Source organism: Temnothorax curvispinosus, unplaced genomic scaffold, assembly GCF_003070985.1.
Source record: "Temnothorax curvispinosus isolate PA1 unplaced genomic scaffold, ASM307098v1 QBEX01010932.1, whole genome shotgun sequence".
In the NCBI taxonomy this organism is placed as follows: Eukaryota; Metazoa; Arthropoda; class Insecta; order Hymenoptera; family Formicidae; genus Temnothorax; species Temnothorax curvispinosus.
Genome location: NW_020220712.1, coordinates 33,719 through 58,521, shown reverse-complemented (window position 1 = coordinate 58,521; position 24,803 = coordinate 33,719). Strand labels below are relative to the sequence as shown.

The 24,803-nt window shown below is 34.3% G+C and overlaps 4 protein-coding genes across 7 annotated transcripts in view; 2 read left to right on the top strand and 2 right to left on the bottom strand.

The window, feature by feature from the left end:
* The window catches only part of LOC112460943 (facilitated trehalose transporter Tret1-like), a 31,931-nt gene extending 26,687 nt beyond the window's left edge, over positions 1-5,244 (top strand). For 2 of the 3 annotated variants that reach the window (XM_025025907.1, XM_025025908.1), the window contains 4 exons: positions 1,393-1,516; positions 1,761-1,934; positions 2,304-2,692; positions 2,861-5,244. In XM_025025907.1, the coding sequence (XP_024881675.1) occupies positions 1,393-1,516; positions 1,761-1,934; positions 2,304-2,692; positions 2,861-3,442 (1,269 nt within the window). In that variant the 3' untranslated portion in view covers positions 3,443-5,244. The remainder of the gene's footprint in view (positions 1-1,392; positions 1,517-1,760; positions 1,935-2,303; positions 2,693-2,860) is intronic. The other variant, XM_025025906.1, reaches the window with a different exon arrangement.
* The window catches only part of LOC112460944 (RING-box protein 2), a 45,337-nt gene extending 36,997 nt beyond the window's left edge, over positions 1-8,340 (bottom strand). Inside the window, exon 1 of the mRNA XM_025025909.1 lies at positions 8,106-8,340. Within this exon, the coding sequence (XP_024881677.1) occupies positions 8,106-8,259 (154 nt within the window). The 5' untranslated portion in view covers positions 8,260-8,340. The remainder of the gene's footprint in view (positions 1-8,105) is intronic.
* A 2,797-nt stretch (positions 8,341-11,137) lies between these two features.
* LOC112460915 (nucleolar complex protein 2 homolog) lies at positions 11,138-14,461 on the top strand. The gene is given in 13 exon segments (XM_025025856.1): positions 11,138-11,258; positions 11,395-11,617; positions 11,698-11,927; positions 12,000-12,106; positions 12,180-12,286; positions 12,362-12,516; positions 12,604-12,831; positions 12,899-13,087; positions 13,159-13,272; positions 13,353-13,484; positions 13,562-13,774; positions 13,885-14,314; positions 14,317-14,461. Coding segments are annotated over 12 exon segments (2,154 nt in total). The 5' UTR covers positions 11,138-11,258; positions 11,395-11,436; the 3' UTR covers positions 14,385-14,461.
* Positions 14,462-16,099: 1,638 nt separating this feature from the next.
* Positions 16,100-22,887, bottom strand: LOC112460950 (protein PAT1 homolog 1). Of its 2 annotated transcripts, none has more exons than XM_025025917.1 (9): positions 22,849-22,887; positions 22,034-22,225; positions 21,109-21,514; positions 20,647-20,744; positions 20,062-20,549; positions 19,526-19,739; positions 19,245-19,445; positions 18,898-19,164; positions 16,100-18,793 (listed from the first exon to the last, which is right to left on the bottom strand). In XM_025025917.1, the coding sequence occupies exons 1-9, from the start codon at positions 22,885-22,887 to the stop codon at positions 18,536-18,538; spliced, it is 2,163 nt and encodes a 720-aa protein (XP_024881685.1). In that variant the 3' UTR covers positions 16,100-18,535. The 2 variants fall into 2 exon arrangements, with proteins under 2 accessions (XP_024881685.1, XP_024881686.1); XM_025025918.1 differs by lacking the exon at positions 22,849-22,887 and adding an exon at positions 22,370-22,747.
* Positions 22,888-24,803: the final 1,916 nt, after the last annotated feature.

Genomic DNA, 24,803 nt, shown 5'->3' with positions numbered 1-24,803 from the left:
ATTTTGCCGGACACGCCGGCTCTGTCGTAAGGCCTCAACATCATGACAATGTCGGAAATTGATTCCAGATATGCAAGCGAGTGTGCTGAATAAGACGCTTCCGCAAAAGCGAGCGTTCGAGCTTCCGACGAGCCGCGATGTAGGACATATGTATCTCAGGAAACTTAGCGTTAATATATTTCAGAGCAAAAGGGAACAAAATTATTACGTGTTCAATATCTTTTTGTTTTTTAATATGCTAAAATATAATAAAATAAAATCGTTTATATAATGTATATTATATTATATTTGAAAATGATCATTTTTTCATCATAAACAACTATATGCTTTTGCATTTAAATTATCCTGAGCGAAATGCTTTTATTAATGCATTCTCTATGCGATAATATTTTACGATATACCTACTCCGAAAGATATTATATAAGATTTGAGTTTAATCCTCAATCCAGAATATACTTTTGTCTCTGCCGATAGAGACAGAATAGGATAGCTGCTGATTATGCAAATATATTTTTGTAACGCTCCTAAAATATTTTTTCTAAATGTTTTGTTTTTTATTAAACTATAAATAAATAATGCAAGTATATAAGATATTCTAATAATTAATTAGGTTTGAGAAAATAATGTTTCGTTAAAAGCCATCGTACTAAGAACACTGCCAGCTATCTATTACACCGATTATTTTCTAACAGCAATTATTGCAGTAATTATTTTGCGCTTAGTGACTCGATCAATCGTGACAAAGATTTCGTAACCCGTTTTTGCGCTGCGGTAACTTAATTAAAACGCACGACCACGAATGAGCAACGAAAATGATCGATGGTCGCCCTTCGCAATTGTTTTCCTTGACATTTTTGCGGCTTCTCGACCTTATTTGTATTCGAAGGACCTGTGATGAGTAAAACTACGTCAGTATTGCTTCAGTATAGGACTTGCTATTCGAACGATGAATTTAAAACAATCGAGAGATGTCGATACGCGCTGCATAATATACAATCGACCTACATTTTTTTCAATCCTATCCCGAGTCGCTTCTGTACATAACCATAGCAATTTTAATAGTTACCGAGTATACAGAATATTTTAAATCCCCCCAAAATTTTATTTATATTAAAAGTTTAAGGCGTTATATAATATATTCGGGCCGATATTTATTAAACTTCTGCATCGCTTACCATACATACATATATGTGTAGAATGTTGTGTAGTTAATTTCAAATAAACTAATCTTTAATAGATATTTAATTTGATATTCTGTTGATTAATTAATTAATTAATTAATTAATTGACAATTAGAGACTTGCAGTAAGCACCTATCAAAATCTTTCTAAAAATTCGTTTGGAGCTTTTAGATTAGGTATATATGATTATATTCTAAATTTTATGTTACAGAGCATGTGGATTGGGTCACTTATGCCACTGAGTGCGCTTGTCGGTGGCATTGCTGGAGGGCCGCTCATCGAATATATAGGAAGGAAAAAGACGATACTTGCCACAGCGCTCCCATTTATTGGAGGTAAGTTTATCGAAGCATATGCACAGCGCAAGAAAAATTTTACGTAATGAGATTTAATGTGTTGAGATATGTATATATGCAAGATATAATGAACGAACTATCGTAACAAGTAACGTTATATAAGCTCTGTCACATCTTCCATCAAATTATTTAAATTGGTTATATAGTTTCCCTTATATTCCGAATTCTTGCATTGCACATAAGTAGTAGACCATGTTATACGATGACGTGATATTTATTACAGCGTGGGTCTTAATTGCGATGGCTGAGAATGTCCCGATGGTATTGGCTGGGCGCGCGATAAGCGGCTTCGCTGTAGGTATTGCATCTTTAGCGTTGCCTGTGTATTTAGGCGAAACGATACAGGCAGAAGTGCGTGGTACTCTTGGTTTAATGCCGACCGCTTTTGGTAACACCGGTAAGTAAAACGCAAGTTTTATATAATTATAGTTTAATTCTATCGTCGATTTAAATGTACGTTCCTAAAACTTCTTCATAATGCCTGAATTTGATATCTATTTTCTCATAGAATTGAAAGCTTTACAATTTATTTACACGCGTTTATTTTTTAAAATGTTATCAATAAATATCAATATAGATAAATATTAAATATGCTATTTGTTTCTCATTTGTCTGATAAAGAAATTAATATAATATTTAAATATTCAACTTGTTGAACATTTAAATATAAGAACATATATTCTATACTTATTCTTATATATTTTATACTTTATTCTTTATAAATTATGTCTCACAAACTCATAAAAGTTTTATATTCGATGCGCAGGAATATTACTGTGCTTCATAGCAGGCATGTATCTGGATTGGAGAAATCTGGCGCTAGTAGGAGCGATTTTACCGCTACCATTCTTGATTTTGATGTTTGTAATTCCGGAGACGCCAAGATGGTATATCTCTAAGGGAAAAACAAAGATGTCCCGCAAGTCTCTTCAATGGCTCCGCGGTAAAGATGCAGATATAACGGACGAATTGTCTCTGATCGAGAAAATGCATCAGGAATACCTCGATAGCGAGAAAAACGGTTCTCAAAGCACGATCTCGGAGTTGTTGAAGAGTAAGCACCTCAATCCTCTCCTCATTTCTTTGGGGTTGATGTTGTTCCAACAAATGTCCGGTATCAACGCGGTGATATTCTATACGGTGCAGATCTTCCAGGTACGTACATCAACTTTCTCTATTGATTCGCGAGTTCAAAATTCAATAATGTTTAAACATATAATTCTCAATCAAATCATGAAAATGAAATGATGGTCAAATAAATCTCTAAATTTGGAGAGATATAAATCAGCGTGTAATAATCAACGAACAACGTTTTCTTTTCAGGACGCTGGTAGCACAATCGACAAGAATCTCTCGACCATAATCATCGGCATAGTGAACTTTATATCCACTTTCGTCGCCGCGTCTGTGATCGACAAGCTGGGCAGAAAGATGCTGCTGTACATAAGCGCCGTGATGATGGCCCTGACTCTCTTCTCTCTCGGCGGATTCTTTTACGTGAAATCGTTGGACGTAGACGTGACGGCCTTCGGCTGGCTGCCGCTGGTCAGTCTGATCGTGTACGTAATAGGCTTCTCGCTGGGCTTCGGGCCCATTCCTTGGCTGATGATGGGCGAGATCCTACCCGCCCAGATCCGCGGCTCCGCCGCAAGTATCGCAACTAGCTTCAACTGGATGTGCACCTTCATCGTGACGAAAACCTTCGAGGACGTCATAGCGGTGATCGGTGCGCACGGTACCTTCTGGCTGTTCGGCATTATCGTCGTGGTAGGTCTCGTTTTCGTGATCGTCAGCGTGCCGGAGACCCGCGGCAGGTCGCTCGAAGAAATCGAGAAGGGATTTAGAGGTCCGACTAGACGAATGAGCGCGGTCGCCAATATGAAACCGACGCCGATGTCGTGCTAGCTGCTGAACTTTCGATCGCGATTCGTGTCGACAAAGAAGCTCGTTCGAGTAAGGAATAGCACTCCTTACGGTGTTCCTCTAAGGTATAGATTTCCTTATAGGTATGCTTTCCCTTAAAGGGAAGTCAAGTTCGAAGGTTATACTTCTCTCTATGTAAAGAGAAGCGCATCTGTTCTTCCTTCTTGACTTTTCCTTGTTCTTATTTCCGAGCTTCGGCTCGATTTCGCAAAGTCTGCTTGTTATAACGAAGTTTGAGCGAGAGCGATTCGGAGATAACCGATAAAGAATGGAAGATTGTAGATCTGAATAGTATAGAAATAGATACATGGACAAAAGCGCTTCTCACAAGATTCACATCTCTTTAAAACGAGTTGAAGAGGCAATTGGAAGAAGAGTCTATCAGTAAAAAATTTCAGCGTAATAGCTATCTCTTAAAATTAATTGTAAAAAAGTTGATCGAGATAATTCCAACTCAACTGTACTTCCAAAGCACTGATAACTTTATAATATAAAAAAATACATCATCCTCGTTCATTCGCTTCTTCAATTAGCTTCGTAAAATTTCGATTTGACTTGACTCATGTCCGATGCGAGGATCAGAGTTAGCGAGTTAGTGCCAACCTTGTCGAGTATCTGCGAGGCAATTAATTAGCTTCGTGGGATGTAAACGTGTTACGCTTTCCCACCGTGGAAATGACGCGATATGTGACTATCAGCTGTTGACTAGGTGTGTAGTTGTAATTGTTTTTATTACTTCCGACAGTCCTTCAGGGCCTACCTCAAGTTGACATTGCTCTATTAGAATATAGCGGACAATACTATCGTTAGAGATACGTATACGGCATACGCGTAGGTCAACGCTAGTCGCGCGCGCGAGCGCGCGTTCCTTCTTTTTTATAACGCACGTGAAACGACGCAATTTGCGTGGGGCTGTGGTATCGCATATAGTTATGTGCGATACAATTAATCCGCCACGTGCACTTTGAATTTGAGAAGCACGTCTAATATGTTATGTACTTATATATTATATATATATTATACACCGACCAAGAAGCCGGTCTTTCGAACAGGGGCGAATTTCCCACGCGACAATAAATTTTAAGATCAACCGCGTTCTCGTCTAGTTTGTACTATAAATTGTAAATAGTCGAAGATTTGCGCCACAGTGATATTATGTATCCACGTCCGAAGATCGTCGTTGTTAATTTCAATCGTGAATATAATTATTTTTCTATTGCCTCTTTCTTCTTTTCAGACAAAATTTAGAAAGGGACAGAGGGGGACAATTGAACTACGATTGTTGTTAATAAGCGTTGAAGAAATTGAGCGTAAGTGGGACGATATGATTCTAACAGTACATGATCGCGTATTATCGTAATCTTCGTATTAAACAAATGATGCTTGGTATCGGACGGCTGTATCAATGTGGGATGTGATTTTAAATGTACGTACAAGTCAAACGATAATTTAAGCGTTATGATATATGGCAGATATATATTTTTATTCTCTAAAGAGTCTAAAGCGAGGGATTAGGAAAAGTGGGAGCGTAGTCGTAAAGTTGAGATAAAGTTCTTAGAAAGTTACGTAAGAGTAACGTTGGAGGAAAGCCTCAGACAAATGTAGAAAATAGTCGAATCGCCTATGTTCGAAAGTTAGGGTAAAACTGCGTCGGGCACCTGATGAGTGTTCTCGGTCGAGTAATTTAATGAAAGAACAATTCGTTGGCATATTGTTATATATGAGATTTATTATATACAAAGGAATTATTTGTATACGTTTTACTTAAATTATTGATACATATTTATTGTATATTTTTATGAACAATTTATCATATGAGATTATAAATAGAATTATATGTACATTAACATTCTACGTAGTTTTTATAACAAAAGAGTTAAAAAAATAAAATAAATAAAAATTGAATTTACGAAATTTATTTTTAGACGACATTTGAGAAGAGATTTTAGACGTTTAAAGGACATAGTACTTTGATGTCTTTTAAACGTCTGTATTGCCTGTATGAAATGTGATGTTTAATAAGTTGTATCCAATGTTAATATGTAAATTATATATTTTTGTTATTTATTCGGATTTACTACGCGCGACCGGCTGCACTCACAGTGTGTTTGGCACAGTACAAACTAAATGCATATCATAATTTAATAACTGACGAACGCGTTAGAAAACACGTTAAAACACGTGAGTATCCGTTGTTATAAGTCAGAGTGTGCTTGTAGTTGCGTGCGTCCGAGTCGAAGAATTCCGTTAGTAGCGAATTTTGTTTGTGTAGATAGAAGTGTAAAAACGATATAACGTCATGCGGAACGTTTCTCGCGTAGTTTCTTTTCTCGCTCGCGTGTTAAACAGTGTCACGGTAGGCATTGTTTACAGCGCGCGGAATCTCATTTTGACATTGTAAATGAAATACCGTTCGAACAAAAAATCATTCCTTTGCGATTGTGCAAGGTTCAATGTACGAATATGTTCTAATATTATATAAAGCAATAAGTGCACAATACCTCGTTTTATACGAGAATTGAGTACATTATTACTCTCCTTCGTAGTACAACGACCAATCACGGCATTTCTTCGTTTCTCATATTTACTGTTTATATTTGTTGCTATTATAAGTAATACCTGCCGCTTATTCATAAGCTATTTGCCAAAGCACAATGAAGATGGCGGAATATTTTTGATAATTTAATACTCATGTTAAGTTTACGAGTAATCTGTAAGTTATTATGTGGTATAATTTTAAGACTATCTATACATAAAATGATATGTTTATGTAAAATTCTTGCTTTAATTTTTTACCCTCTCCTTGCGATATTTTTATATAATAACGTTAACAATTACGCGTAATTACGAACACTAATTAAGTAAGAACAAGATTTGAAAATTATAATGCTACATAATATATAGAATATATGAAATTCACAAATCCAAATGCGATAGAGAAGTTCTCGAAAAACGAAATCTAAATAAAAGTTAGTTTTCGTTTCAAGCAGTAGTTTTTAGAATATGAAGATTGGCCTATTACAAGCAACGATTAAACAGTTCATGTCTTATGACTTATGATCTATCTTCAGATCGTGTTAATTATTGAAGCACATATTGTGTTCATATTATACATTGTCTATTATTGTGTAATAAAAACATACCCCCTCACAACCTATTAAAAATAAATAAATATAAAATATTTATTATATAAAATATAGAAAAAATATGTAAAAATATTGATTATGAATTTGTGTACATGTATTGACGGCAATATGATCATTAACACTACCTGCAATTCATGACCAGATGATCGTTTAACCGTTTAGCCTGTAATTAGCCAATGCTGATGTAAGTATATGTTTCAAAAAGTATCTTTTAAAGTAAAAAAATCACGATGGCTTTTTTTACATAATCATTCATGAAAGTTCCTACAGCAGTGTCTTAATCCAAATTTTGTAACATTCTATACACCCCATTATTAAAAATATAAACCTGCTTAATGTAGAACGCAAAATATCTTTTTAGATATTAAGACATTTTTATATTCAGCAATTTCCAATTCCCATTTTAAAAGTCATCAATTAACAAAATCTGCAAGACATTTAATAATCATAATCTTTGATATGATTCTCTGATTCTCAATCAAAAAGTAAACAATCTACTGTTTCAAATTATTGTTGTAATAAATAAGTAATGATGAGTATAACGAGACTTTATGTATCTTATATTGATGACAGGATGACACGTACATTTAAAGTTATAAGAAACAATACAACTTAAACTGCCTAGACACTGTGCATTACGAGTAAATAAATAGAGATTGGGAATCAACGTCCCGTAGTCTAATCTGCCAAAAATAAATCTTGCAAAGTGTCTGCTGTAAATTCCACCGCTAGAATGCCAGTAGAAATGTAACACAATCTGTTAACAGAATATGATGGCACGTCACCTACAAAAATCCAGCAGTATCTTATCCTAATCGTTTCCTAATCGCTTATTCCATTTAAATGGTTATAAAATGTCATATTCTGCTAGTTTATACTGACAATTTACTATCGGATCATGTCGGCAGACTCTAGTAGACAAAGCTTAATGCCCTAACACAGCTAATCTGCTGCGATATCCTGCTGGCAGTTGCTAGCGTACCGTTTGCTTATTGGGATACAAAACGTCGAATACGTTGCATTTTGGAATAAATAGGTATAAATTAATTTTCATTGCGCGAATGTCAGCGTGACGATTATAATCAACAAAATGCAACATTTCTGTAACGATGGATACGGTAGCGGGGGTGATCATTGCCCACATATTTAATTTAGGAATATATGTTCTTAAGATAACTAGGATAAGATTATACATACACCCCAGAAAAATCTTAGAATAAGTTTCCTGGATAAACCAGAAAAACAATATTTTTGATCATTTTTGGCTTTATAAAGGGGAAATCTCTCGAACTGCGGCAACAGTTCTTCAAGTTCTCTCACAATCAGTGCACTATTCGTACTACACGGTCAATCACCAGTATCATAAGTTGAAGTAGATTGTAGCACAAGTTGAAGTATTATTGTAAGTAAAACGATAAATAAAATTCTTTTTTTCTTTGTAATAATAATTTTCGCGAATCCTGACATGGGAAGCTGATGAAAACATAACCAAGACTCACCCATAACCTGGACTCGGCAAATTGCACAGGTGTCACACTCCACGTCCCAGCTCCACATGGCCACGGCGTTCCACTTCTTCAGAGTAAACATCTTATCGTTTTTCTGGTTATCGCCGTCGATCCGGTCACCCGGGTCTTGCTCGGAATCGCCCATGTTTCGAGGTTAGAAACGCCAGCGGAACACGGAGCAACGCGAGGTCGACGCGATTCGTGCAAAGTGCAAACGCGACGCGCGACGCGGTTATTATTTATTAATTTATTATTATCAGGGAGAGAGAGAAACCCGAGCGGCCATCTTTTTCTCTCTAAAGATGTATTTTCCGACGCGCTACCTGAGAAGATGCAACACAACTAACGTCGTTTCGCTCGATAATGGTATATGGTTCGTGTCCGTGCTATGGTTCATGTCCGAACTACTTGTCAGATGTCAGATAGACTGATAGAAGATAGTCGATGATTGTCGGTCCTTGTCTAACTCATATATTCATCTCATTTTACTCTCATCTCGACTATCTTCTGAGTAGTTCGGACATGTATTCAAATAAGTTATTATAATTTTTTTTAAAAAAAGGTAAAAAAACGCGCCAAGTGTACGCGTTCCGTACAAAATCTTTATAAAAAAAAATTTTGATCTAATTTGGTCTTATATCAATTACATTTGTATTTTTTATTACTTCTTAATTTACGCACGTGACATGTAACGCATGTATATTGTTAAATCTTATTTTTTATATTGAAATATACCTACATAACTACTTTGATCACCCCAATCCCTTACGCATAGTACATAATTTTTGCTTCCTTAAGTAAAAATTAAATTTTTATAAATCGATATTAATTGATATTAATAAATAGTAATCACTCACCGTACGATGCGCAACAGCGGAGTTATTCTGCAACGTCGCTGCGATGATTCTGTAACAAACAAATATAAAATCCAAATTAGAAATCCAAATATAAAATCCAAACAGAACGGAAAACAAAGAGACAGTCAATAAATATTTCAAAAAATAATGACCGAACACTGAATTCTAATTGATATTTTAGTTGATTAAGCAAATTTAATGAAATAATTGTGTAATTTTTTAAGAATATATTCTCTGTCTATTGAATACAAAAGCTTCTATAGAATTTTTAACTTAGAAACTTCTTTTTTCTAATTTTTAATTTCTGACTAACTATCCAATTGAAAAGTGGATAACTGCATAAAAGACACAATATGTATAAACCAATTATACATATATTTACCGCATGTTGTTCCGCCGGCGCCTGATGCCTTTCCTAGGCCTCCTCCTCCTCTCAGGCTGCTCGGGGCTGTCAGTTTCGTAGTGTTCCCTCGCACTCTCGACGTTCATACGCATTTTGGAGCAAGCTCGCTACGATCGCGCGGAGTTCACTTGAGAAACTGTCGCACATTCGCGTCACTAAACTGTATTATTTGAGATAAACAGTGTCCAAACGCGGATTTTTTGTTGCAAATGGGATAGATGCGCGTTTAAAGCCACGATATTGTACGGATTTCAACATCAAACAGGTTCAAAGTGTCAAAATCCGTTTACACACATATGCCGGCCCGATGCCGCGTCGCGCACAGAGACGGCTTGTCGGTATTACACTGAGATCGCGGTACACGTATAGACACACGATAACGATCGCACACAATGTTCAACACTTGCAGAAAACACTCGCGATACGTCCTCGCGCGCGAAATTCACTTTAGGACGGTAACAACTTAACAAATCACGATAAATACTACGGAGCGACTCGGACGCGCTTTGCCCTTTGCAGTCCACCGCGACGTAATGACGAGTTTGCCTTGCCTCGATTGCCTCAAAATGTTGAAACTTGAAGCGGTGAACCAATCAGAGCGCGCCGAAGCAAATGTAAGAAAAACCAATAGGAAAACGGGTCTTATTTTTTTAAATATACATATATTAGCATCTATGTGTTCACTGTTCAGCAGATATTAATAATTCGAGAGAAATTTAATCGATGATGTCAATATTCTGCAATTATTTCTAGATCAATTTGATAATGAAAAAAACCGACCCAAGCCTGTCTCGCGTCTGCATCTTTCACGATTTATTTCATTCAATTCACAAACACGTAACTGTTATATTTCGACAAATATTTTTTTCTCGCACTTCGAGGCGAGCGACCCGGCGACGTTTCTCCTGGCTCCTGGTTATCCATCGGCATCTACCTCGGTCTCGGATCACGTTTGAGCAATTGTTAATTCGCACTCTCGACGTTCGTACGGATTTTGGAGCAAGATCGCTCCAGCTCTTTCGCGATCGTTCGCGATCGCGACAAGTAAAGTGAGAACGCCAAACGCGCGATCATTCTCTTTAATCACTCAATAGATAATTAATTCCCGTTCTCAATGAGAGGTTCGAGCTATTCACCGAAGCGTCTTTCCACGCGATTCACTCATTCGAAGTAGAAATCGAAACGGAGGCAAGAGACGCGACACGAATTCCGAGGTTATCGTCTCACCGCGACACGCGGGACAACAATTCTATTTAAAGATTCGGATGTATCGCGCTTCGAATCATTTCTCTCTCATATGCACAATTCACTTACCGATCACGGCATTCACGGCACATTGCCGGAGACAGGAGACCCGTCAAATCACAGCCGGGAGGAGCGGGAGGGTGATACGTTCATGTCGGCCATCCCACTCGTTACAGTCGACACGAGAAGAAACAGAATACTCGGCGTACATTCAGCTTGCGACACACATACACTCTGTAACCGGAGGATTTCTTTTCGTTCACGAGAAAGAAATTACTTACACGAGCGGCAACGTCTCGCCGCCCCGCGACCGTACCGACCGCGACGCGACGTATTACTTGCGCCTTGCGCGCGCGCTGCGCAGCGAGTCGAGCCCCCGATTGCCCCCGAATCCGACCGAATCCGGCCGAATCACGTTCGGCCCAGTTCGGCCGCTTTCGCCGTTCGCGTCGGCGTGGCTGGCGCGGCACGCGCCGCACGTGGCACGTGGCATGTGGGCATGTGGGCCATGTGGCATGATCGGCACGGATGGCTTCTCTTTGGCGGTGGAAAACAGATTCCTAAAATGCACGTGGAAATTGCAAAATAAATTTATGAACGTTTATAACATATGTATGATTAATTCAGTAAAGGTTGCAGGTAAGAGAAGCAAAACTTATATTATATATGATTATTAATTACTATTTGAAAATAAAAAGTTTAGGTTATACACGTGCTAATCTTGTCTCTCACGTTTACACGTTTATTATGTAACCAAATCTATAATTTCTTCTAGATTATTTGAATTGGTTACAAAAGTGTATAACTTGTCTTCAAAATGAAAGTGAAGAAGATGAGCCAGAGGCCTCTCAAGTTGCCAGAAGTACAGAAATTAGCAATTACTGGGAAAAAGAAAAGAGATCTGAGCAAAGTAACTACTAAAGAGTTCCTTGAACAAGATTTTGAAAGTGATACAGATAGTGATATATACGATAGTGATGAAAAAGATAAAAATACAGGTATGATCTCAAATATTTGATTGGATTTCTTTTTTATTTTAGATTGCATATTCCAACTTTTGTTATATTCCTTTATGCAGATGATGAAAACAGCAAACGACCTGATAGCGACAGCGATAGCGAGAGCAACTTAAATCCTGCAGAATACAAAAGATCATTGATAAAATTACAAGATACTGATCCTGATTTTTATGAATACCTGAAGGAAAATGACCAAGATCTCTTGGACTTGGAAGTATCAGATGACGGAGATGATGATAATTATTCAGTGGACTCGGATGATAGGCACATTTCTAATGAAAATTTAAAGGTATTTTTTTCACAAATGTAATTTTAACTCTTTGTTTTAAATACCTTTTTAACAATATTATTAAATGTTTAGGTTGCTAGCGATAATAGTGATTCTCAATCGGAAGAAGCTGACAATAATTGTGAAAAGATCACTATGCAATTACTGAAAGCTTGGCAACAAGAAATACAAACAGACAAGTAAGTTTTCTTTCGTTTACTTTTTATTGAATGAATAGCAAAGTAGTAACTATGCATTATTCTGAATTTGTAGATCAAGTGTTACCATTAAACGTGTTGTAGAAGCTTTCCATGCAGCTTTGAATAGTATCGCAGTATCACGAGATACAACCACGCGATATAAAGTAGAAGGAAGTGCAAGTTAGTTTTAATTGCTATTAAGTCATTAATTATTTTTTAAATAATTCTATTTTAATTTTATCAAATTGTGTTTAGCATTTAATGGCGTGATGCAATTATGTATAACACACTTGCCTGATGCACTTAGACGGTATTTAAAACTGGATCCAGAATCGCAGGAAGCACATAAATCTAAGAGATTTAACAAAATACAAGAAATTTTGAAGTTATACGTGTCAGATTTAATTAAAGTATGTATATGTAAATTCTTCATTTATCTTTCATATATAATGCAGTTCAAATAATGTATTCTATCAATAAGTACATCTGTTTCACAGTTATTGCAGACTGTAGCATCATCCAATAATGCTGTTCTCATAGTGCTTCTTAAGCATCTTCATCAAGTGTTGCCTTATACCCAATCGTTCTCGTCCTTAAGTAAACCATTGTTAAGAATCTTATTAAAGCTATGGTCAACTGCAGAAGAAACTGTTTGTGTTATAGCCTTTATGAATATCTTACATATTGCAACCAGCAAAGAATTTGTACTTGAGAAACTATTAGAGGTGAGATCCACATATTATGATGAAAAGAGGATTTGCGGACAATGGCATCATTAAACTTTTTTTTTAGACTATGTATGAGAAATACGGTCAGAATACGAAATTTGTTTCACCCAAAACATTACCAAGAATAAATTTCATGAGGCACTCTTTGGTCGAAATTTATCTGCTTGACCACAATATTTCGTACAGTCATGCCTTTTTACATATCAGACAATTAGCGATTGATTTAAAAAACGCCGTAACCTTAAAGAACAAGGTAATCATTAAATAGCAATTATGTACTTTTCATAAAATTTATCACTAACATTCAAGATTTTTTGTTTCCAGGAAAACTTGCAGGCCGTATATAATTGGCAGTATATAAATTTCTTACGCTTTTGGACAGAATTGATAACTAAAGCAAGAGATAAGTTGGAATCGCTGATATATCCGTTAGTCCAGGTATTAGATACTTTAAACAAACAAGCAATAAAAATAATGTAACAATTTATGTTAAAAACAAACATTAAATTATTTAACAGATTATTATTGGAACAATAAAAATAAATCCAACCGTACAATATTATCCATTGCGATTCCATTGTTTGAAAATGTTAATAACAATTTCTAAGGAAACCGGAACTTTTATACCTATTATGCCGTTCTTTCTCGAGGTATCAGTTATTTTCAAATCTTAATAATTTATAATCGTAGGATATACAATTATCTTGTGTCAAACTTTTCTTTTTAGATACTGGATTCTTATGATTTTAACAAAAGGCATAAAGCTACGATGCAACCTATATCCTTTGATTGCCTTTTAAGGATATCGAAATCACAATTGGTAGAAAATGGCTTCAAAGATAGTATTATTGAAACTATTTATCAACTTATATTGGAACATGCAGCAAGTGAAAGTTACAGAATATATTTCCCAGATCTCTACATATCTTGTATAATACAGGTATCTTAAAAAGAAACTAAATTTAAAAAATTTTTAGAATTTTTATTGTTAGATGTTTTATTATTTTATTTTTATTGTGTCCAAAATATTAAATCGATATACTTTCGTAGTTAAAAGAATTTCTGAAGAAATGTCATGTGACAATTTATTGCAAGAAGATGAAACAGCTTCTATCTGTAATTGAAGAAAATAGAACATACATCGAGACCGAGCGTGCTAAAGCAGCAATAGATTTACAAAATATGGCAAAGATTATAAATTGGGAAAATAGAATAAAAACGGACGGCACAGCAATAGCCAAATTCTATGCTTCTTGCATTAAACATCGTGAATCCCAGAATCTTAAATTTCTTACGAAGAACGAAAAAGAGTTCAACGTACCAGTTGAGAGAAAATCAGTGAAACATAAATTAGATGAGCAGAGTGCAGAAGATAGCGAAGAAGAGAACGAGTTTGAATTTCAGATGAAAGAAACGGAATCTGAAATAAGAGCGGAAAGACGACTGAATAAGAAAAAGATCAATAAAAACAAGAAGAAAAAGTAGTCAACAATGATGAGAATTTGCTGAGAAAAACATGGTTTATTCAAGATGTAAATACTAATGATTAAAGTTAAAAATAAGGGCAAGATTACTCTGGAATTAACAATTATATGTATAGACAAATACACATTGTTTTATATCTGAATATGAATTTTATCATTATTTTTACATTTAATATATGTGATAATTATGGAATCCCTTACGCACAATAATTTATGGATTATAAATGTCTTAATATTGGAAATAGTGTTAAAATACAGAAAAACATATAATTAAAAAAATATAATTTAAAACTTATTTATCTCACTTATTAATTCTAAAAAAAAATAAAAATTATACGTTTGAAATATTTGAATGTTTATACATTAGAAATACATAAAAAAACGATCTGTATTTTATTTCTGTCAAACATTTTGTTACTAAGCGCCTATTGTGGAAACGCTTTGTTGCGAGGCGTGCATATTTTTTTTTAAATGCAATCACAACTTTAGTTTTATGAAAAATGAAATCAGAAATTTTTCAAGTAATGAAAATTTGAGATACAAATGAATAGTATGATACAGTAGATAATTTTTTATAATGAAATACAAAAGATACGTAGGATGCAAAACATTTATTTAAGACTTTGATTTCAAATTAGATCAATTCTGTACATACACAATATAGCTACAATTATATTCTCAGAGTTATAAATTTACAATCAATTTTCTTTTAATATACAGGCATATCACCGACAAGTACATAATAGACGTAATGACGATAAACTATGAAAGATTCGTAAGTTAATTCAACGATCTCGTTTCTTTTTTTTGTATAGCACTCCATTACATCTGTTTCGTTTCTAAACATAATGAACATAGCGTTTTTATAAAAATATATCTTTAATCACAAAAAGCAAACGCACAATTTTTTTGCTCTAATCGCTTTACCTACTTTACAAGAAGACATGTTGCATGCTCTTTTTTTCATTAGCAAAAGCTTTAATCTGCATGACGATGACACAAACAGAATATGAAACATCACTCATTATACAATATTGTGTGTAATTCATATCTGTATTAGAACAGATATATACTTAGTTAGTTTTAAAGTATACAGATATACTCGTCGACAATAAAATCCCTTTATTCGCTGTACAAATCGAATAGATTTTAATTTATATCGTTCTGCTGTGCTACGATGAATTTTTTGGTACAACTAGTGCATTAGCAACAGCAATATAGCATCGAAACAACGTTGCTTTCGCAACAGTTAATTTAAGGCATAAATGAAAAAATTGCAAACACCATACATGAGCTGTTGCGACTAATGTGAATGACGGTGGTAAAAAAAAAAGGAAAAAAGAGGGAGTGAATTAAGTTCTATTGTTACATAATATGAACGAGCAAGAAGAGCATATTGCTTTACCAATATATGTATATATTTGTGAAATATATACATACATATTTTTAGTAGCCCTTAAAAGAAAATAGTATACTCATTAATAGTCGCCTAATCTGCCCTTTAACATATAAATCGATAGGGCAGAGTTTAAGCATTTAAAATGAAGAGTACTCTAAAATGTTTTTTCCCTTAAACATAAAATCATTAAAAATTCTATACTTCTTAGTATATACTTGAAACAATTCATAAATACGCTGCGCCTATAATTAAGTTTACCCTACAAAAGTGCGAGCCCACAGTTACGTAATAAGAAGAATGTAATGTAACTTTTGGGCTTCTCAGACATGCATTCTTGTCTACGGATAAGGGATAGATTATGTATCCCTTAGATAAGCATTGCTTATGTAAAAACGTAGATTTTATTTCTCTTTGTCAGCTTGTTACATAATAATGAGAACACTAATTAGCAAGACTTTTGAGCTGAACATTAATAAATCATTCGTAAGCGTTAATAGATGAGTAATCATTTGGTTCGCCTTTTGTGTAATTCATTTAATTCATCAAATTAATAATCACCAAAGCTGTATTTATAGTGATATCTAATAGCATAAATTGAAAAATCATATAACACTGTGTAATATGTATTATTTAAATCATATAAGCTAATCGCACTGAAATAACGTATGTTTATATGTGACAACGTAACTTAAGTTATATAAATATAATCAACTGAAATGCTGCAATATCTTAACGTTAACTTTTAATGATTTAACTAATGACAGTGAAGCGATTTACAAATAAAAAAACTAGCGCGACAAAATATTTGTAATTAAATTCGGATTGTGGAGTTACAAAATTAAAATTGCGTGTGCGATGCTTCCATGGTTTTTAAAAACTTCTCCTTTACAAAATGTCCGATGCAACTAAAAAATACCGCTCGAGTCGATAATCATTATTACACGTGTTAAGACTACAAACTAGCAACAAGAAACTCTAACTTCGAAAATCGTTTTTGCAAAATTGTATTATTACGTCATGCGACATGGCAGAAACCGAAATATTTCTGCATTTGATTACAAAATGCATCCATCATTCACGCAATATCGTTCTATATACAAGCTAAAAGTACATAAACAAGGTTGTCGTTAAACTGCGATAAAAAGTAATCGTCTTATTTAGTACTCTAAAGGCCATGTCATCTCATACACTTTAGATTATCTTTAAAATTCTTACGGTACTGTAAACACATTGCAATTATAGAATCTCCTTCCTTTCTCTCTTCCTTTTATTACGCGATCACAAGATTGTGTCTGACCTACAACCATTTTATATTAAAAAATAAGAAAAGAAAGAGATACCACACCTTCCTAAATTGATGAATCTGTAATCTTTTATAACTAGATTAAAGATCATGTTGTTACATGCTTCTGATATCCGAACTGATAGAAATTCAATTTTGGTACTTAATATATAATACAAACGTTATAAAAAGTCTACTGTAGTTTTGCTGCTGATAACTAACTTATGCAATTGTTGTATACTCTCATCTCCATAATTATATCTTAACAGTGCGGTGTAAATGATTATCTGTCGTTATTTCCAAAATATAAGTCATCTGTACACTGATAACGAGTTTTTTTCTTTTTCTAGCGCTATTGATTTCATTTACAACAATGCATAATGTTTATGTATAATAACGTAGTTCTGCTTTTCATGTAAACAAAAGAACAAAAAAGAACATACACATCCTATCTTACCTTTCATGAAGAATATCATCATATACATATTTATATTCATATGCATGTAACATTGCAAAATATATGCAGAACTAAACTTTAAAAGATACAGTTAGCAGCATAAATTAAAAAAAAAAAAAACTGCTAATGTAAAAAACGCTAATGCGTTCTATACTTACAATAAAATATGTTAATGAAAAAAATTGAGTTCATGAAGGAATAAAGGAAAAGTTTCCTAATGCATCTAAAATTATCACTATATTTCTATACAGGAAATCTCCATAAAAAATGGATACATAATATATAGCCAAAATAATTTAAGTATCCATCAATACAACAGTATATAAATACCAATAGTAGAACTTATAATTTTAATTATATTAAAAATATAAATACATTAATTAAAAGCAGTATGAAATATATAGCAAATAGGAAGATAGGATGTGCAGTTTAATTCGAAGTAAGGCATTTGAAATTATCTGTTTCACTTGTTTCATTTTACATGATATATTTTATAAAGAAAGACATAAATCTCACAATATTTTTAAATGGAAATGAAATGTGCTAAGATAACTTCAAATGTCTTACGTTGAACATTAGATACCAATCTTACACAGAGTAGAAATCAAAATATACCGTAATTAAAAAAAAAGCCATGAAGGATTATTGACATGTAACTCTATTACATCTGATGTTATCTGATGTTTATTTTTTCTGATATTGTAGTGGCTGTATCATGCTATCAATTATGAGCTTAAACTGATTAATGTTTACAAAATATACAATAAAAAATGATATTATATATGTATACGAGTAAGAAACCTCATTGTGCATCAGGATGTTCACAATATTTCTACCTATATATATACATATATAAATTCTTTTTTTTAAATCTTCCGTATCAGATACTTAATCTACTTTGTAAAATCATGGCATCTATTTAGAAATATTATCATACACAATGGATGTTTCAATAACATTAGTAATTATATTAAAATATTTGTCTGTATGTATCATTCCTTTTTAGCATAATTTAGTTTTCGCACGTTAAAAAAAGACGAACTTTAAAAAAACTCAAATTTAACTTGTGTAACGTTAGACTATCGTAACGGATTGGCATCAGTCAACAAGCACGCTAGCGCTGTATACCTTTCTAGTTTTAAACTGGAAATCCGATTCAGATGTTTATTGAGCGTGTTTGCAGTAATTGGTTGACAAGGTGCAACACAGGGGGGCGAGTCACCAATTAGCTCAACTATTGTCACTACAAAAGTTGACCATTCAGAAGGCAGGGAATCATCTGTGACGCACAATTGTTCAGCATGCTCAAACATCGCTGCTATTGCGGACACACCAAACTGAAAGACCAAGTGATAAATAACAGAGATTATCGTGATTTGCAAATATACTTACTATATATGAATTTATTGAAAGATTCGTAAGTATTATACATTTAACTAACCTTATTCAGAAGGGCAAAAGTTAAGCTATTATTTTTAACAGGATGAACAATAGCAGAGTCGGATAATGCTCTCGCTAATCGCAATATAGTATCAAAATCTTTCACTGCATCAAGCCATCTTCGAAATTCGGAATAAAAGTCTGTCAATATATGACAATCTCTACGGCCTATTACGGCTAATCCTTTAAATATCGCAGTCCACAATTCTCTCAACTGCTTGCTATGTTCTGTCACGTTCAGGTGAGGTAAAAAACGCAGTAGTAATGTCTATAAATATACAAAAATATATAAATACAAGACATTGGGAATATGATTATAAGCTTTAAATCTCTTATTCATCAAATTACCTTTCCTTTTCGAATACTTAGCATACTAGCTAATTTATCATCTTGTATTACGTGTTGCATACATATTAAAATCATGCTTATTAACTCCGGTTCAGTTTTAGTCGTATTTACTTCAGATTCCCCTTCCTGTTGTTGTTGCGGTTCCGGAATTGAAGCGAGAGGATTACTCAGATCTTCGAGTTTGAATTGCAATGTATACAGCTAAAGAACAACATTTTATTAATAAAGAATACATTACCGAATTAGTTATTTTATTAATTGTATTAGAATATTGATAGTACTCTCTCAATTTCAAGGAGTAATTGCCGTGTTTTTTTAGTGTCTTTCTGTTGGGACTGAGAAGTAGACTGAGAATCGCTATTTGATACGACATCCATATCGATAAGTTTACGTGGTGCTGTCACACTGCTGCAATGAAGTTTGCCTAATGAATTCTCAAATTGAGCTGGCGTGTATGCTGATCTTGAAGGGGCTTGAGGTGATGGTTCCCAATCTCTAAAGGAATAGTAAAAAAAATTAAGGATAGTAAGAAAAAAAATGTAAATAAATAATCTTGAAGAAATAAGTAACGATCAATCTATGTCTACAATACAGAATAAATAAATAATAGTTTTAATCAACATTGGTTATTAATTTCTTAAATCCCACAATTAAAATAAAACAAGTGATTATTGCATGTTTCGTGTAAAGTATATTTTGTAGTGTTACGTTATCATAAAAAATACAGGATTTGCTTGCGTCAAAATATGTAGAAATGTGAAAAATTAATGTGTTATTATAGGAAATACAGGCTTTAGATATAAAAAAAAAAACATACCTATGATCCCTATGATATCCATTGTTATTATGGTGTTTCTTATCTTTTTGTTCTTGATTTGCATGTTGCTTATTCCGTTTATCACAGAATACGACATAATAATGGTCATCAACGTACGGTTGGATTGTATTAAGTTGTAATAATTGAATATTAATTAACCATTGCTTCTCATGAGGTTTTATAGCAAGTTTTCCTGAGTGTTCGTATTCTCCCGAAGCATTACCGTTAACACTGTGCGAGTAATGTTGATGATGATAAGGTCTTTGATTATTTCTGTCATGATTGCGGTGAGGATATTGATTATTTTTAAAAAATGGTTGATGTACAGTTTGTTGTTCGCTATGATAGTAAGATCTGTTCTGATTTCTCTGATTTCCTAAATGTGAATAAGGTTGGTGTTGTTGGTGATTGGTTTGATTATTAGGAAATGCAGGCATCATGTGATCTGGCCGAAGGAACTGCGGGCCTCCTAGATTAGGGTGCAGTTGCTGAAATGTAATAAAAAAAGTGTTAACAATGTAAAAATACTTTATATTATATACATATTATAGTAACCATAATATATGACCTGTAAAAACGACTTACAGGAGGAAAACCATAAGAGCCATGAAGAGCTTGCCTTGGAACTGGTTGTGGCAACATTAAATGCGGAGGAGGATAACGTAACATATTACCAGGTTGATCTGATAAATGAAAGGATAATCAATATCAATATAAAGAAATATTTCAACAAAGTTAATTTTAAAATTTAGTCATTTTTAATTCCAAATTAATTATGATAATAAATAAATGATAATTAATTATATTTTGTATTAATTACAACAAATAAGATTAGATATATAAAGTAGAAATATAAATACAAGAAATAATACATAATTCTCGTGATTGGAGATTTTAGAACATGACCTTACTGAAAAATATCTAAGTACCAAAACATTCTGAGATCAACATTTGCCGAGAACTTATCAATCCATATTTTGCAAATATGTATACGAATCTGTACATATCTTAATGGGATATTTAATTAATAACAATAAACATACTTACTAATTAAGCCTAATAATCTAGGGTGTTGCATCAACTGAGGATGTGGTGCTCTTATATTGGGCAAAACTATAGGATGTGCTCCAGGTAGACCCAATCCTGGCGGAAAACGTGGTGGAGGTAGGCCATTGACTTGAAGTTTCTCTTTCAAAGAGAGGGCCTCAAAGAGAAGTGAACCCTCAGACTTTTTCTGTTGTTGCGTTTGTGGTTTACTGAGACCTGGTGGCGGCCTATTTGCAATAAGCCCTCTTTCCAACTCTTCCACTGTACAGACATTTGGTAAAGATAACCGTGGTTTCGGAGGAGATAAATTTAAAGGACTACCCCACACACCAGGTCGAGGAACTATTCCTTCTTTATCCAATACCAAATGTGATAAATTATCCTCGATATTTATGTTAGAAATAGTCTGTAAGAAATATAAAGCATGATGTAATATGTGTAACTATTTGTTAAAAAATTCAGATAATGTAATGACAGTAGAATAGGAAATAAGGAAAAGTATAATTTTAATTAAATGTGTTACATTTACAAGATTATTTTTCAAGTATTACATTTATTCAATGACTCACAAAACTGATCAAATCGTAGCATTGTCACGAATTTTTCTTGAAAGTTTGTGAATACAAATATCTGTAGCAAAGTCATATTTGTTTATATATTAAGTTTATCTATTGTTAATATTGAAAGACGTTTTTGTTGATTGCCTTCTTTGAATTTGTTAATCATAGATAATTGTTGTGTGATACATTTAATCATACAGTTCCACAAGTAATTGTAAGTCCTAACTTCACCTATTTTTAATATTAAAAAATCCAAATTGCACAATATAATCTCAACATATAACAAGTTTGAAATATAGAGCACACATTTGAAAGAACATTTATTAAGATAATTAAAGAAAATCTTGATCGATGACACAACATACCTTCTTATTTGTTGCACTCTGATTATGAAGGCGATTTGATTCAGTAATTTCGGCAAGTTTCTCATGATCTTCTTCCCAATCACCGATAGCAGCATCGGGACCAAACGTCTCATCATTCAGCGCATCGTACTCTTCCTCCTCAAGCTCATCTTCCTCCAATGGACCATCCAGTCCATCTTCGAGATTGTTATCCTAATATACCGAATGAACAATAATTATTACCGGAAACGTGAAAATATTTCAATATAACTTAACGTAAACCAGATAAAAAAAAGAAACCATGTCATGGATGTTTGATAAAAAAAAAAAAAGGAAAGAATTGCTGTAGAAAATTACAAAGGTCATAGCCATGTTTTGTAGCGATGATACTTCCGACGCAACATCAGATTCACATTGATGGAACTTGACTAATTAAGACGACACGCGCAAATTTCTCGACAAACTCAACCGGGATTTTGCGACGCTCGATGTTAATGACCTTTAGGGCGAGGAAAACAAGAATGAGGTTAGACGACGTAATGTAATCCTGCGACCGCTTCGAAGAACGGATTTTATCATTTTCCGGGGAAGGGGGGGGAGGGAGCGGTATCGACGAGATGCAATTGAGGATAAGTTCGGCGAGAGAGTCGCCGTTTCAGATCAGGCCCGCCGAGTAACGGCGGAGGATGAAAAGTTTTGTTTCTCCAGAGCAGGAGACGTGCCGCGACGCGGCTGTTTATCGGGGGAAGATTCACACGGTTGCGTGCCCCGTTGGAACTCGGACGAATCGGTCCGCGATGCCGCGCGCAATCGAGCGATGGGTTATCCGTACTTACTCCGAGCGTGGTATCGAAACCGAAAAAAGTGTCTGCCATTTGTGAAAATGAAATCTGCAAAATGACATGTTCCGATTAAACGTCAAGTGCTGCAACGCGGGGCATCAGCTGCCATGGCGGCCATGCCGTAACTCGCGGCTAACGTCAGACGGGAAAGGCGGATGCGCAACGAACGAAGAACGAAGTGCGCAGTTCCTGGTTCCTGGTCGTCGTCCCCTGAGCGGCCTGAGCGTGCGAACACTGCGAACTTTAGACCATCTGATTCGCCTACGAAAGTACATACAATACTTGCTCGGCTCGGCACTCGCGGCGGCATATGGGGCTCGATTCTTGCATTATTCGCAAGAGAAACGTACGCGCAAGTTCTGCTCTTAACAGAAAAGTTGCAAGTTGATTAGCTCATATGGTTGTTTCTGAGATAAAGCGTCGCAAAAGCTTCAAATCAAGGGTACGTTGCGATTTTTCGTGCTAGCTCACATGTGACGTGGTAAATTATTACAAATGCTGCATATGCTACATAATGCATTTTTAGCAATTTATTAGATCGCATACGAGTTTTAGTACGAAAAATCGTAATAGTTGGCTTTAGTGACGCGCGACCGGAAGCTCGTTTGTCGACTATAATAATTGCAAACGTATATTATTTTTATTTACGTACTAAACATTAACCAAATACTATATAAATATTATATAACTTTATTTAAACATGCAAATGATATACATATTATTTGCAATTTGCTTGATTTGAACTAAATATTGAGAAAGGTGCACGATGCACAGCTAGGAGCAACAAGTGTAGTCGTGTAGTGCCGCGGGCCGTCGCGTCGATAAACGCGCGCGCTCCAACCGCGCGAAGTTTGCCGCGCGACTTTCGAATTTACATCGTTCCGCGCTCTCCGCTGTGCGAGAATCATCGCGTTAATTTGGTGAGACGCCATGGATCGTGTCGAACGGATCGGAGCTTTTGTAAGTAATAATAACGTAATCAACCGCGTCACATACGATTGACGTTCAGAGCCGCACGAAAGTGACGATTATCGCGCGTTTTAGTTGCGTGAGTAGAATTAATCGTGTTTCGCGAGTGGTCGCGAGTGTATGAGTACCGTGAAAAGCAGCTACGGAAGGACAAGAAAGGAGCAAGTCAGGCATAGCGTCAGGCAACGGCGGAATGACCATGGGGTGAATAATTTACAATTATTTACTTACTATAATTTATTACTTGTGTTGTAATGTCAAATGTGATAGACCCACGTACTTGCCTTAGAGGAAAAAAAACGTATACAACGGAGGGATAAATTTAAAATATATATATATATATATATATATATATATGTATACGTAAAAAATATTAAATATTATGTAGTTTGAAGCTATGGGAATTATTGGGATTATTTATATAAAAATTTTGTTTTGCAAGTTATATCATTTTTCTTGTTAAATATCTAATTGCAAGATTAATTAGAAAATTAAAGTTTGTGCAGCAATTAATTTGACATTGATTTAATATTTGGATATATTTATATCTTACAGATCCATGCTGTGTAATTCCGCTGCTGCGCATCATAGTGGTGAGTGTTTAATTATTTCTTATCCTAATCTTGAAATAATGGATTTATAAAAATTGTATTACAAATTGTATTAATATATTTTATATGTGTATAGTGTGTATATGATATTAACACAAATATAAAACATATAAGATATGATATATTATTTTAAAATCATAGAGAATTGGAAAGTTTTTTCTTGACGGTTATTAGTATGTTGAAAAACTTAAATTTGCAATGATATCAGCAGTTGTGTATTGGCTATGCTTGTTAAATTTTCAATATTTGAATGCATCATTTATTCCTATAATTGTTTTGCTGTAAATAAGAAATTAAAATTTTAAGTTAAAGGTATTACAGAATATAATATCTTATAAATCCATTGTATGTGTGAATCTCAGCTTAAAA

Excerpts from the sequence above, each read along its gene's own strand:
- LOC112460950 (XM_025025917.1), bottom strand. The coding sequence starts at position 22,887 with ATGGCAGACACTTTTTTCGGTTTCGATACCACGCTCGGA. Across the intron at positions 19,740-20,061 it reads GGATATCATAGGGATCATAG|AGATTGGGAACCATCACCTC; the intron begins GTATGTTTTTTT and ends CTATTCCTTTAG. Across the intron at positions 19,446-19,525 it reads TACTCCTTGAAATTGAGAGA|CTGTATACATTGCAATTCAA; the intron begins GTACTATCAATA and ends GTTGTTCTTTAG.